Here is a 14,943-nt window from a genome sequence, read left to right on the forward strand (position 1 = left end):
CTTCAGGGTCACTTCCTTAGAATATTTTTTCTGTATGAATCCTTACATCACCCAGCAATATAAAGGTAGGGTTTTAAGGGCAGCTTCACGGAATGGTTTAGATCATGGATTCTGAAGTCATGATAAGGAAAATCTGTGTGGTGGCGAACCAATCCAGCAGGGGAATCCCAGTCGCGGCCCCAGGGCCATTCTTTGTTCTCTGCCACCCACCCTGCTGGTCGTGGCGCAGGAGTGGCTGGCACAGATACAGAAGCAAAAGTGTAGAAACGATCCCCTTTGTGCTCGGGTCTCCCACCTGGAGAGATTACTCTCTCGCGGGCCCACCGCCATGAAATGAGCCTCCGGTGCTCCAGGCGCTCCGAGGGCCGCTTGGGTTTTGGGCCAGGACCCAGTCCAGGTTCGCAACACGTGGCTCCCCCGCCGGCACCATCGCGGCCACCGGTTTGCGGCTGTCGCGGCGGCGACGCACGAGGGTCGTAAAGGAGAGCGCGCGCCGCCTGGTTTCCGGCAGCCGCCCGGGGCCCCAGGCCCCCCGTCAGGCCCCCGTCAGGCCGGAAGGGGAGACCGATCTCCCCCCAGACACCTCCCAGAGGTCTCACAGGTACGGACTCGGCGGGGGGGGGGGGGTCCCTCAGGTCAGAAACCCCCGAAAGGGGGGGGCAGGAAAGAGCTCCCGAAGGGAAAGGAATCGCGCAGGTCCGGCCTGGGGGGAGGAACCGTAAGAACGTCGGTGTGAAAGCGCGAGCGGATGTGTAGTTCGACCTGCCGGGTCAGGCGGCCCGAGGCCGTGGCTCACCCTTAGGGCCCCCAGAAGTCCACGGAGTCTGAGTGGGCCCTGACCTGTCTCCGGCGTGACCTCATAGGGTCTAAGGCGAGCCCTTGGGGCGCCAGTCTGGGGTTTATACGGACTCACGGTGGCCAAGGGGCTTGTAGGTGTCCCCCAGGAGGGCGGACAGGCGGGCCTGGGCCTGGTCTCTCTGCAGGGACACCCACCCTTTGTCTGTCTCTGCGCCGGCGACACAGGGAAACATCACTATGGGACCAAGGCAGAGTCAACCTACAGTCCCAGACTGTAGGATCAAAATCCGAGAAAGGGGTTTACAGAAGAATATGAAGTTAAAATATATCCTGGCCAACAGAGAACCCTATGTGAGTTACAATGGCCCACCTTCAATGCTGGATGGCCTTCAAAAGGGACATTAGCTGTCCCAGCGACTCATCGGGTTTGGCTCGTTGTAACAGAACACCAAAACACCCTGACCAATTTCTGTACATTGACTCCTGGCTAGGACTTGCCCAGACCCTACCCCCTGGGTGCCATTCGCTTGCAATAGGCAGGGATGGGCCTGGGTCTTAATCGCCTCATCCAAGTGGCCCAAAAAGATCAACAGAAGCCCCAGCCTCTACAGATCCCAGCCAGAAATCTCAAGGCTAAACCGATCCTGTCCCCTCTGTACGCACCCCCAAGGCTGTCTACACCTGGCTGCCTCCAGTTCCAGACACTCTGCTGCCACCAGTCTCCCCAGGGCGCCCCAGGCCCAGAGGATCTACTTTCTCTAAGACCAGCAGCCAGGTTGTTTCCCAGGCTGGGCCAAGTGCCCTCCAAATGCCGGTACAAGAGAATCAAGAACCAGAGCGGCACCATAAAGACCCGACAGTCCAGCCCGGCCGTTGCATGATGTATTATCAACCTTTCTCCACCACCGACCCCTTCAAGTGGACACACAAGCCCACCTGTTCAATCTGGGAAAGGGTTTCCAGGGTGGCTCTGTTGACAGGTCTATAGGGTGGAGGGGCCACAACCACCAAACCGGGGGAACCCAGAACCCCCTTGGCCAGGGATCGATGTGCCCTACTGTAAAGAAAAGAGGCATTAAAATAAAGTATGTCTCAACCAGGGAAAGGCTCCCTGAAAAGGGAGACCTCTTAGGCCTTGCAGAAATGGACTGAGGGGAACCAGGCTCTCTCCTCCTTGGCCTCCATGAGCTCATGGTTAGAATAAAAATGGGCCAACCAGTGACTTTTATGGTGGATACTGGGGCAGAGTACTCTCTTGTCACCTCCCCAGTGGCCCCTTTCAGCAAGAGGACTGCGATCATCCTTGGGGCTACGAGGACACTGGCAATTTGCCAGGCTCATCAGTGTAAACTCAGGGGCCACCAGGTGCAACATGAGTTCCTCTATATCTATTGCCCGGTCCCCCTCCTGGGCTGAGGCATACTCTCCAAGCTTGGGGTTCCGATAACCTTTCAGCCCACCGGGCACAGCAGCCTCCGAATGAACCCAGGGCAAGAGGACACAGGGTCTCTGGTACTAGCAATTACCACACCAAGGGAAAAAGAATGGAGGCTATTCTGTGCCCAGGCCCAACCGAATGGCCTGCCGGAGTTCAGGTTCACTTCCTTTCAGTATGGAAAGGTACTTCAGAAAGGTACTTCCTTTCAGTATGGTCTAAAGAAAACCCACCCCGACTAGCCCAGAATCGGGCCCCTATCATTGCTGAACTGATCCCGAGAGCCCAACTCCAGAGCAAAAGCAGTACCCCCTCCCACAAGAAGCTAACGTTGGCATTCAAGAGCACCTGGCCAGACTTAAAAAGCAGGTATCCTGATTGAGTGCCAGTCAGCCCGGCATACCCCACTCCTGCCAGTCAAGAAGCCAGGAGGGGATATCGACCAGTTCAAGACCTCTGCCCATCAACAAGGTCGCCATCTCCCTGCACGCAGTCGTCCCAAATGCACGCGCCCTCCTCCAGGACGTGGATGACCTCCTCGCCAGTGACTGCACAGAAGGCACAAAGGATGGAATCTCAGGGAGAAAGACCTAAATCTGCCACCAACAGGTCTGATATCGCGGTTTCCTCCTCACCCAAGAGAAGAGAGAACTAGGGCCAGAGAAAGAAAGCCACCATCTCCTTGCCACAGCCCCAGAAAAGGGCCTACGAGAATTCCTGGGGCCTGCAGGATTCTGCCGCATCCAGATTCCCGAGTTCTCAGCAATAACAAGAACCCTCCGTGATCTCTTAGGGGGACCAAATCGAAAACCCCTGCCTGGACGGAGAAAGCAGAAGCTGCCTTCACAGAGATTAAGGCTGCCCTGGGCGGGCTCTAGCCCTAGCCCTACCAAATATAGAAAAACCCTTCAATCTCGTTGTACATAAAAAAAAGACAGCGCTGGGGGTACTTACCTAGACAGTTGGGCCTTGACAATGGCCAACTGCCCATCTGTCAGAGAGACCAGACTCTGTGGCAGCAGGATGGCACCCACGCTTCAGGGCACTGGCAGCCACAGTCCTACTCATTAAGGAGGCAGACAGGCTCACCCTGGGACAAGAACTTAACACCCAGGTCCCTCATGCAGTTACGTTCCTTATGAACACACAGGGGCACTACTTCCTTTCCAGCTCCTGGCTAGCACAGTACCAAGGGCTCCTCTGGGAGAATCCATAGGTCATCCTCGGAACAGTAAGGACATTAAACCCAGCAACCTCTCTCCCCAGGGAAGAGGAGGAACTAGACCATGACTGCTCTGAGGTAACTGATAAAGTCTATGTGAGCCGTCCAGACTTATAGGATTAAGCCATAAAGAATCCAGAGCTCACGCTGTTCGGCAATGGCAGCAATTACCACAAGAGGGTGCCCGGAAAGCGGGTTATGCAGTGACCATGACCACGGAAATCCTAGAAGCTAAGGCATTACCAGCTGGACGGTCAGCACAACGGGCTGAACTATACGCCTTAGTCCTCACCCTTACCCTCAGTGAAGACAAGCGGGTCACCATCCACACTGACTCTCAGTACATCATCCCTACTGTGCGTCTACAGGGGACCATCTACAAGGAGAGGGGCCTCCTAACTGGTGCAGAAAAAGCTATCAAAAACTTTTTCTTCAAAAGAAGAGATACTAAAACTCCTTAAAGCCATCTGGCTTCCAAGAGAAGCAGCAATCCCGAACTATAAGGGACCCCAGAAAGGAGACGACCCTATAGCATGGGGAAATCATCTGGCAAAAGAGGCTGCCAAGACCACAGCCAGTAAGGACACTGACAGAGCTCCTTCCCTCACCATGGCCCTGACACCCCCCCAGAAGAAGTCCCTCCGCCCAGTTACACTAAGAAGAAAAAAATGGCCCACCATTTTTTTAGTCAGGGGCCACCCTGACCAAAAAGGGGTGATGGGTGATGCCAGATGGGCACGTCTTTTTCAGTCAGGGGCCACCCTGACTAAAAAGGGGTGATGGGTGATGCCAGACGGGCACGTCTTCATCCCAACAGCAACAGGAGGGCATCTAGTCAAGAAATACCATTGACTCACCCACCTGGGAAAAACTGCATTAGAGGCCCTTCTCCAGAAGCATGACTGCATTGAGCAACTAGTGAGTGGTATGTGACGTGCTAAAAAATAATGCCCAGCCTGCTCTGCGGCCCCCACCAGGTGTCCAGAGTTTGGGAGTAACCCCTTTCAAAGAGCTAAAAAGAGACTTCACAGCCGTGCAGTCAAGCAGGGGTTCAGATGTCTCCTAGTTAACAGTATACACATTCCTGATTAAAACTCTTCAAAGTATAGGGATAGAGGGAACATTCCTCAACTTCAAAAAATTGATCAATGAAAAACCCACAGTGAATATCATTCTCAATGGGGAAAAGCTGACAGTCTTCCCATTGAGATCAGGAACATAAGGTTGCCCACTCTCACCACTGTTTTTCAACATAGTACTAGAAGTCCTAGCAACAGCAATCAGACAACAAAAAGAAATAAAACGTATTCAAATTGGCAAAGAAGTCAAACTCTCTCTCTTCGCAGATGACATGATCCTTTATATGGAAAACCCCAAAGACTCTAGCCTCAAACTACTAGAACTCATACAGCAATTCAGTAATGTGGCGCAGGATACAAAATCAATGCACAGAAATTAGTTGCTTTCTTATACATAGAAAATAAAAATATAGAAAGGGAAATTCAAGAATTGATTCCATTTACTATAGCACCAAGAACCATAAGATACCTTGGAATAAACCTAACCAAAGAGGTAAAAGATCTATACTCCAGGAACTACAGAACACTCATGAAAGAAACTGAAGACACAAAAAGATGGAAAAGCATTCCATGCTCATGGATCAGAAGAATAAACATTGTTAAAATGTCTATACTGCCCAGAGCAATCTATACTTTCAGTGCCATCCTGATCAAAATTCCACCAGCATTATCCAAAGAGCTGGAACAAACAATCCTAAAATGTGTATGGAACCAGAAGAGACCCTGAATCGCTAAGGAAATGTTGAAAAAGAAAAACAAACCTGGCATCATGTTACCTGATTTTAAGCTTTACTACAAAGACAGCATAGTACTGGCACAAAACCAGACACATAGACCCGTGGAACAGAGTAGAGAATCCAGATATGGACCCACAACTCTATGGTCAAATAATCAACAAAGCAGGAAAAAATATCCAGTGGAAAAAAGACAGTCTCTTCAATAAATGGTGCTGGGAAAATTGAACAGCTATAGAAGAATGAAACTCGACCATTCTCTTACACCACACTACAAAGATAAACTCAAAATGGATGAAAGACCTCAATGTGAGGCAGGAATCTATCAAAATCCTAGAGGAGAACATAGGCAGTAACCTCTTCAACACTGGCCACAGCAACTTTCAAGACATGTCTCCAAAGGCAAAGGAAACAAAAGTGAAAATGAACTTTTGGGACTTCAGCAAGGTAAAAAGCTTCTGCACAGCAAAGGAAACAGTCAACAAAACAGAGAGGCAATCCACAGAATGGGAGAAGATATTCACAAATGACACTACAGACCAAGGGCTGATATCCAGGATTGATAAAGAACTCCTCAAACTCAACACCCAAAAAACAATCACGTCAAAAAATGGGCAGAATACCTGAACAGACACTTCTCCAAAGAAGACATACACATGGCTAACAGACACATGAAAAAATGCTCATCATCATGAGCTATCAGGGAGATTCAAATCAAAACCACACTGAGATACCACCTTATACCAGTTAGAATGGCCAAAATTAGCAAGGTAAGTAACAACAAGTATTGGAGAGGATGTGGAGTAAGGGTAACCCTCTTACACTGTTCGTGGGAATGCAAGCTAGTACAGTCACTCTGGAAAACAGTGTGGAGATTCCTTAAGAAATTAAAAATATAGCTACCCTATAACCCTGCAATTGCACTACTGGGTATTTATCCCCAAAGATACAGATGTAGTGAAAAGGGCCATCTGTACCCCAATGTTCATAGCAGCAGTGACCACAGTTGCCAAACTGTGGAAGGAGCTGAGATGCCCTTCAGCAGATGAATGGATAAAGATGTGGTCCATATATACTATGGAATATTATGCCTCCATCAGAAAGGATGAATACTCAACTTTTGTATCAACATGGACGGGACTGGAAGAGATTATGCTGAGTGAAATAAGCCAAGCAGAGAGAGTCAATTATCATATGGTTTTGATTTGTGGAGCATAAGGAATAACACGGAGGATGTGAGGAGATGGGGAGGAAAAGTGAATTGGGGGAAATCGGAGGGAGAGACAAATCATGAGAGACTCTGGACTCTCTGAGAAACAAACTAAGGGTTTTGGAGGGAGTGGGGTAGGGGGTTGGGTGAGCCTGGTGGTAGGGATGGAGGAGGGCACGGATTGCATGGCGCACTGGGTGTGGGGCATAAACAATAAATGCTGGAACGCTGAAAAAATAAAATTAAATTTTAAAAAATAGTATACACATTCTCTGGATGGGTCAAAGCCTTCCCGAACAGGACAGAGTGAAGCCAGGAAGGAGCCAAAGTTCTCTTATGGGAGATTCTGCCCCAGTCCAGCCCGCCATTAACAAACCACGGTAACGATGGGCCCACATTTGTAGTAGACCCTGCACAGGTCTTAGCCAAGTCTCTCGTCACTTGGGGGCTGCACACTGCCTTCCGGCCCCAAAGCTCAGGGAAAGGAAAGTGAATGAATCGCACTCTCAAGGGAACCTTAGCCAAGTTTTGTCGGGAGACTAGCCTCCCAAAGCCAAATCTGCCACCCCCGGCCTCCGGCATGCGCACTGCACACCCGGGATGCTAAGTTACTCCCCTTTTGAATTAGTGTATGGACCAGCTCCCCTGTGCAGTCTTCCAGGAAACTTACATCAGATTGGAGGAAAAGAAATAAAAAAACCAACTTCCGGTCTGGGGGCCACCCTAAATAAATGACAAAGTCGCACCACTGAGAGGCCCCGGTCTCCGCAGGGTCCCAGGTGCACGCCTTCCAGGCAGGAGACTCAGTGTGGGTCAAAAACTAGAAAAGGGACCCCCTCAAACCACAGTGGACAGGGCCTCCCTCTTTGTTCTAACCACCCCTACTGCCTGTAAGGTCTCCTGTGTCACCTGTGGCTCCACCAATCCAGAGTGAAAAAAAGCCCATCCCTCAGACAAAGAGCCAGAGCAATGGCAAGTCAGCCAAACCCCGCACACCCGCTCCAGCTTCACCTCCGACGAGACCCCACCGACTAAGGGACACCTGCTTGCTGTGCTCCCGAGTTCTCACCGGCATGATACCCATCATCTTAGGGGTCAGACTCGATTCTGTTGCCCCTTCTGGCTGGACTTTCCCCCAGAGACTTGCCATTACTGTTGTTTCTTGGGTGACCGTAGGGTGTTGTACTATATAATTCCTTGTCCACAGGTTGGATCTGCTGTCCAGCTAGCCGCAATGGCGCCCTCTAACTAAGCCGGGGACCCTCCACTTCTGCTGGCCCTCTGCTGTCTACTCCTAAGTGCATTTCACTATGGTCTTTCTGAGCCCAGTCAGTCCTGATCTTCTGCTGCCTGAGGTGTTGTTCCTCCCCACTGCCTTTAGCCTGCCCGACCTGGCAGGGGGGCAAACTCTCGCATTATCACTACTGGAAAGTGGCTCCCTTGGCGCCTCCTCCTCGTCAGCCCCCTCCTCATCGTAGCATTTGGTCCTTGTATTTTTAATGCCTTTACCGGGTCCACACTGCTCAGATTGCCAAGACCAGACGCCAGCTGCGCCTGACTCCCTGTTGCCCTGTAGATGATAAAGATGATGTCGTCTAAACCAGGTGTTTAAAGGGGGCACCGAGGGGGGAATAATAAGGAAAATCTGGGTTCTGAGGCGGCCGACCAATCCAGCAAGGGAATCCCAGACCTGGCCTAGGGCCATTCCAGGTTTTCCCCTGCCCCACCGGCCACGGCCACAAGAGTGGCACAGATACAGATACAGAAGTAAAAGTGTACAAACTGCCCCTTTGTTCGTGCTCGGGGCTCAGACCTTGAGAGATTACTCTCCTTGGGGCCTGCTGGCCCTCCAAGGTCTCCGAGGGCTGCTGGGTTTTTTGGCCAGGATGCAGTCCAGGTTCCATAATAGTCAGACTGCCTGGAATGATGTTCAGTTCTATGGCTTTCTATCTGCATAATTTTGTTGGACAAGACACACAATCTCTGGGTCTCATTCTCCTTCTACAAAATGGAGTTAAGAGTACTTATTCCACACACCTGCTAGATGCTTTTAAAATGGTCAGGACATTTAAAAGGCTCAGAACAGGCGCCTATGACTTGGCACACACAAATAATTTGTTAACAATACACAAGAAGTGACTCCTATGAACACGGCACAAGCCTCAAGAAGAATGCACCAATACACTCCTGCGACGCAGAGACCATAGAAGGATTTCTTCCACTTCCCGCAACGCACAGATGGAGGGAAAGCTCAGGCACACAGGCAAAGACATCTGCCCCAAGTGGGAGACCTAGCCAGCAACAGGTCGAGAATGTGAACGCAGGTTTTTGACCTTCGATGGTGCACACCCAGAACACAGCAGCGCCGGCTTCATCTGCGTCCGGCTCACTTTGTGAATGTTACAGATGCTTTCTCAGTCAATGACAGCGACACAGTAACACATGGATCATACACGAACAACACAAGGATGCGTGTTCTGAGATCTGAATACCCAGGGATGGGTGTGCTAGGGACACCTGAGTCCGCTGATGTTAAACTCCCTCCTACGCCTTCCTCCAGCTGCCCCCTGAAGACACTACTCAAGAACAAAGAAGACGTTACCTGCTGCAGAGGACCCCCTAGGACTCCTCCAGTATGTCCTGGAGGTCTTTCCCCATGCATCTACACGCGCCTGGTTTCATTCTACCAGCCACAGTGGCTACAGAATGAGGCATACATGCTACTTCACCTGCAGATAGACTTGCCGTATTTTTCTCTAATGCAAGACATAAAGCAATGAGCATCCTTGAGCATCTATCTTTGTGCATCTATGCAAGTACTCCTTTAGTATAGCTTCCTAGCACTGGATGTACAAACACATTCAGGGCAATTAGAGGTTATAAAGTGGGCAAAGGCAGAGCAGAAGGGGCGTGTTGGGCATGTACAAAGGTACTGTGGCTCGTGGGGGGTGGGATATGATCAGAACTGGGAGGCTAAAGCAGAGTGAGCTAGGGAGAACATGTGTGAGTGTGTAAATATGTTTTTCTGGGTAAAACTGTAGGGACATGGATAGCAGATCCTCAGGGACTTCGAGCTGGGATAAACAGCTTAACATTTATGCGGAAGGTTATGGGGAAGCAGGCAATGAGGGTAGGGGCATGACCAGGCTGTGAATTGGAAAGTTCTCCTGGGCTGTGGTGTGGAGACAGAAGACAGGGGGAGGGACCTGGGGCGTTCAGTCCCCAGGCCTTGGCAGGAGCCAGGTACAAGACTTATATGTTCCTCTGTGGTTACCAATCTCGGAGATTTCAAAAAATTGTCCAGGGTAATTGCCAGTGATCGCTAATCTTATTTAACCTTGAAGACAGAGCCCACCCCACTGTTTGCTGACAGGGTGTCAGGAACATTCAGCTCTGCATCTGACCTTCACACTTTTGTACCTTTTTGCAGATTGAATCAACACTGCCACTCTATCTTCTCCAGGGAAGCCTCGAGCGTTTCACTTGAGCATCTCAACTTTTATACTGGTTTAGCAGGTATGAAATAGGCTTTTTGTCTGGGGTAGGGGTGGAGGGTGGAGAAGCTGGGCTCTGGCTCCCATGTGGGTAAGTAGCTGTCCCCAAGACCAGGGCCTCCTTGACCTCCAGGCGGCCCCTGTTCTCTGCCTTGCCTGAGGCCCCCATCAGGCAGGAAGGAAGGGAGGAGGAGAGAGGGGGAGGGAGGGAGAGAAGCGGGGAAGAAAACAGCAGTGCTGGACCTGAGGCCAAAGAGGGTGGATCGAAGTCTAAATCTTCTACCACCCAGACACAGGGCCTTAGGGAAATCATCCCGATTTCAGTCTTGGTCTGCTCCCCTGAGCAGTGAGGAGGCTGGGTTCATCAAGTCCACAGGGTCTTCCGGCCTTGCGCTCTAGGGATTCAGGACATCGATGTCTTGGCCACCTTCACCCCCCTCCACGCCCTGTCAACCCAGTTAGTGCCGCCTGGAGAAGGTGCTTGTGTGACAGGATGACTTCCTCTCGGCTCTTGCATGACGGTGGCTAGTGACCCTCCCTGGTTTTATTTATTTATTTATTTTTAAAGATCAATTTATTTATTTGAGAGAGAGAAGGAGTGTGAGTGTGGGGAGGCAGGGGAGAGGGACAGAGAGAATCTCAAGCAGACTCTGCGCTGAGCGCAGAGAAAATGAGGGGCTGGATCTCACAACCTGAGCCGAAACCAAGGGTCGGACCCTTCACTGACTGAGCCACCCAGGCACCCTGTCCCTCCTAGATTTTAAATTCAGACAAGGCACATTGTATCTTAGTCCTGCAGTTTGCTTCAGACTGCTTCCTGAAATCCTGTAATTACCTAATTCTTACATTTCAGTTTATTGTGCGATGAGGGCAATGCTGATCTCTAAGGTTTGCTGTCAGAATTTAATAATAATCGTAATTTTGACAGCCAGTATTGATGGAGTGTTTAGTTAACGTGCATCCTGTGTTGAATAGTGCCCCCTCCCTGCAAACGCATTTCCACCCGGAGTCTGTGAATGTGACCTTGAGAAATATGGTCTTTGCTGCTGCAATCCTGATGAAGTCATACTGAATTATGGTGGGCCCTAAATCGAGTATGACTGGCATCCTTATAAGAAGAGGAAAATTTGTACAGACACACAGGGAGATGGCTCTGTGAAGACAGATTGGAGCGACACACTACAAGCCAAGGAACGCTACGGATTGCCGGCAACACCCGGAAGCTAGAAGGAGGTGAGGAAAGATTCCCCCGCTAGAGCCTTCAGGGAGAGCATAGCTCTGCTGACACCTTGACTTCACACTTCTAGCCTCCAGAAGTGTGACTGGGTAAGTACATTCCTGCTCTCTGAAACCACCAAGTATGTAATTCATTCTGGCAGCCCTATGTGTTAAACGTACAGGGCGCCTCACTGACCCTCACCTTGATAGTGCGTCTGGTAGACAGTGTTCATCCTCATTCTACACAGGGGAATGGAGGCTGTGATAGTTATTTGCTCACTGGTAAACGACACAGCTGAGATTTGAACTTGGGTCTAACTCAGAAGCCTGCATGCCTAACCGTTATGCTAATAACCCCACTTAGCACATGGTTAGAATTCAATCCATGGGACCTATTATTAATTCTGTGATGCCTTTTCTGGTCAACCTGTTTCCCGCGTTGTCTAGTACTATACCTGGTCCCTATTTCTAATGGGGCATGTTTTATACTGTATCATAGTTAAAAAAAATTGTATATGTCTGTCTGTTTCCCCTAAGTGACTCTGTAGTCTCTGAAGACACTATATCAGCTTCCATTTTTTTTTTCCCAGTGCTGGATTATGGTACTTGCCTGGAAAATGTTTATTGAATGAATGCCTGGCCTTTGAAATGAGTAAATGGTGGAGAAATATGAAAACAAGTTCCCTTCTGAATTCAGGAGCCTAGCTCTAGGTCAGCCTCATGCCCTCTGATCTTGAGCACATGAATTTAACACAAATCTCTTTTCTGGTGTTAAGGGAGCAGAAAACCTGGAGATGGCCATGCCCAGAGACCCACCTGGAAGATTCACAAGCATGGTTCTCCGTGATCTGTATCAGTGGCAGCGCTCACACTGGACAGTGGGCTAACTGTCCTCTACATGTGCCTCCTGCATCTGCCAGCACCGGGGCGCAGAGACCAAGATGAGCTCATCTTTTGAATGCTGACTGCCTTAAAAGAGTCCACACTATCCAACACACAATGGAGTCAGAGATAGAATACCACTGAAAGCAGAAATTCAGAGAATCATTTGATTTTTGTCACCGAAAAGTGAACTCATCAGCCATTATTCACTTCTGGTATGCTCGAATCTTGTTGGTGCCCTTTGTTGTTGTTTTTTTCCTTCCACATCAGACCTGTAGTGTTTTTTGGTTAATTGCTCACATATAGCAAACATGTATGTTTGGAGATATCTGATCAAAGGTTGAATAAGAATGTCATTGCTTCCCTGTCCACATTTTTCTCAAGAACAGATGTCCCCTAGTTTTCAGGTGAGGTTATATCCTCTCTGCTGTGGTTGGGGGTAGATCAAAGCTTTCAGTAGTTGGGGAACAAAGCCACTTCCCTCCCACTCCCTGTCATTCTCCACTGACTCTTTCCTGATGCGTGGAATGATATTAAATGAGGTCCCAAACACTGCTTCAAGCTCTCATAACTGTGACGGAAGACAACCACTCTTTAGTATGATACAGCATGACTAATACGGGTAAGCATTAATGTGAAATTTGACATCTAGAAGGGTGCCAGGATGGTAATTCTGATAGCCTTTTCTTGCAAATGAGAGGCCTCTCAATATGACCTAATGGGGACACACTAGGTCTAGAAGAAGCTCAGAAGACAGATTAGCTCTACCCGGGGCTTGGCACTGAACTCATCTGTGAATGGGTAAGCATCAGAGGATTGCTATTAAAAAAAAAAAAAGGAAGAAAATGCACGTACAACGTTTTTCTTAGTGCCTGGCTCAAACAGTGTTAGCTTCAGCTGTACCAGGATCCTGCTCTTCTGCTGAGAAGAGATGAGAAGGATGTTTCTGCTATACTCTTGCTTGAAAGGGTCACAGATTTGTTTGAATCAAAGAAGAGAGGTGGCAGAATTCTTTATATGTGAACAACTGTGCTTTAACCACCAACAGATTCCAGACACTTTAGTCACAACTGAGGGCACGGAGTCATTCCTCAGAGACCACTGGTGGCGGGCACTCGGGGTCAGAAAGGTCACAACAGAATGGCTATTTCAAGTGTATGAAATACAACAGTTTCACTTGCTTCTCAAGGTCAGCTCTTGCTGGTCTTAAATGTAAGCCTTCCTCAGATGGTGCTGGGGGTGGCAAAAGCAGAGCCTACTAGCTGGAAAAAATGGGTGATAGTGAAACAACAAAGTGCCCCTGGATAGAGCTGAAGCAGGATCCCACAGGGAAAAGGAGTCCACGGAGATGAGACCACCATGGGATAACGTCAATGGCTGGGAAGCATCTCCGTGGGGCCAGGAGAATGACTAAAGGTTTGGGGCAAGGCAGGGATGAAGTAGAGTGGTCGTACGAGCTTTACGTGGACTTCTCCACTGAAGTCTCAAATCTGGACATGCAGGGTGTTTGTGAAAGTGTTTAGCCTGTTCATGAAGGAAGACCTAGTGGAGGGACAGTGACCTTCCTTGGACCTTCCCTGCATTACCTGAGTCTGTGGAACTCCGTGCTCACACCTTTGAAGCCAACTTCCCCTAGAAGTCACCCTACTGAGGAGCCAGCTTTAGAGTAATAATGAAAGGCTCTGGTCATTGGGTTTCCAGGGAATTTTATCATTTTCAATAAATTGTTTTAAAAAAATTTTATCTAATGTTTGAATTACCAACTAGGTCTCACCAATGTGGATATACAGGAAACATACCTCCACATAATAAAGGCCATCTATGAAAAACCCATAGCTAACGTCACACTCAATGGTGAAAAACTGAGAGCTTTTTCTCTAAGGTCAGGAACAAGACAAGGACATCCGCTCTTGCCACTTTTATTCAACATAGGACTAGAAGCCATAACCACAGCACTTGGATAAAAAAAAAGAAGAAAAGGCGTCCATATTGGTAAAAAAGAGTTAAACTTCATTATTTGCAGATGACATGATACTATAACACAGAAAACCCTATACTCCACCAAAAACTAATAGATGAATTCAATAAAGTTGAAGAATGCAAAATTAATAACCAGCATTTCTATACACTAATAAGACTAGTAAGAAAGTAGCAGAAAAAGAAATTAAGAAAACAACTCCATTTGCAAGTGCACCAAAAAGAATAAAATAACCAGGGATAAACTTAACCAAGGGGGTGAAAGGCCTGTACTCTGAAAAGCTATAAAACACTAATGAAAGAAAGATCACACAAATAAATGCAAAGACACTCATGCTCATGTTGTTAAAATGTTCATACTACCCAAAGCAATCGACGGATTCAATACAATACCTATCAAAGTGCAAACAGCATTTTTCACAGAACAAGAATAAATAATACTAAAATCTGCATCGAAGACAAAAGACCCTGAATTGCCAAAGCAGTCTTGAAATAGAAGAACAGAGCTGGAAGCATCACAAGCCCAGACATCAAGATACACTACGAAGCTGTGGTAATCAAAACAGTACGGTATGGACACAAAAACAGACACAAAGATCAAGGGAACAGAATAGAGGATCCAGAAATAAACCCACACTTCTGTGGTCAATTAACTCATGACAGTGGAGGCAAGAATACATAATAGGGAAAGACCATCTCTTCATTAAATGGTACTGGGGAAGCTGGGCAGCTACTTGCAGAAGAATGAAACCAGACCATTTTCTTTCATCATATACAAAAATAAACTCAAAATTCATGAAAAACCTAAATATGAGACCTGAAACCATATTACTCCTAGAAGAAAACCCAGGCAGCAATCGCTCTGACACTGATTATTACAACATGTTTCTGTTT

The 14,943-nt window shown here is 48.4% G+C and overlaps 1 protein-coding gene and 1 long non-coding RNA gene across 3 annotated transcripts in view; one reads left to right on the forward strand and one right to left on the reverse strand.

Annotated features, from left to right (window-relative positions):
• Window positions 1-14,943, reverse strand: part of PLD5 (phospholipase D family member 5) — a 328,471-nt gene that overhangs the window by 39,371 nt on the left and 274,157 nt on the right. Inside the window, exons 5-7 of the mRNA XM_082702199.1 lie at window positions 2,061-2,246; window positions 914-1,033; window positions 309-703 (exon numbers count right to left, since the gene is read on the reverse strand). Coding sequence (XP_082558325.1) covers window positions 309-703; window positions 914-1,033; window positions 2,061-2,246 — 701 coding nt within the window. The remainder of the gene's footprint in view (window positions 1-308; window positions 704-913; window positions 1,034-2,060; window positions 2,247-14,943) is intronic.
• On the forward strand, window positions 534-14,775 carry LOC309849852. 2 transcript variants are annotated; one of them, XR_014303950.1, is made up of 4 exons: window positions 534-601; window positions 9,909-9,994; window positions 11,108-11,298; window positions 11,967-14,775. It is a non-coding gene; the product is annotated as an uncharacterized lncRNA (long non-coding RNA). The 2 variants fall into 2 exon arrangements; XR_014303951.1 differs by having other exon boundaries at window positions 11,108-11,205.

This window comes from Mustela nivalis (assembly GCF_964662115.1).
Source record: "Mustela nivalis genome assembly, chromosome: 16".
NCBI lineage: Eukaryota > Metazoa > Chordata > Mammalia > Carnivora > Mustelidae > Mustela > Mustela nivalis.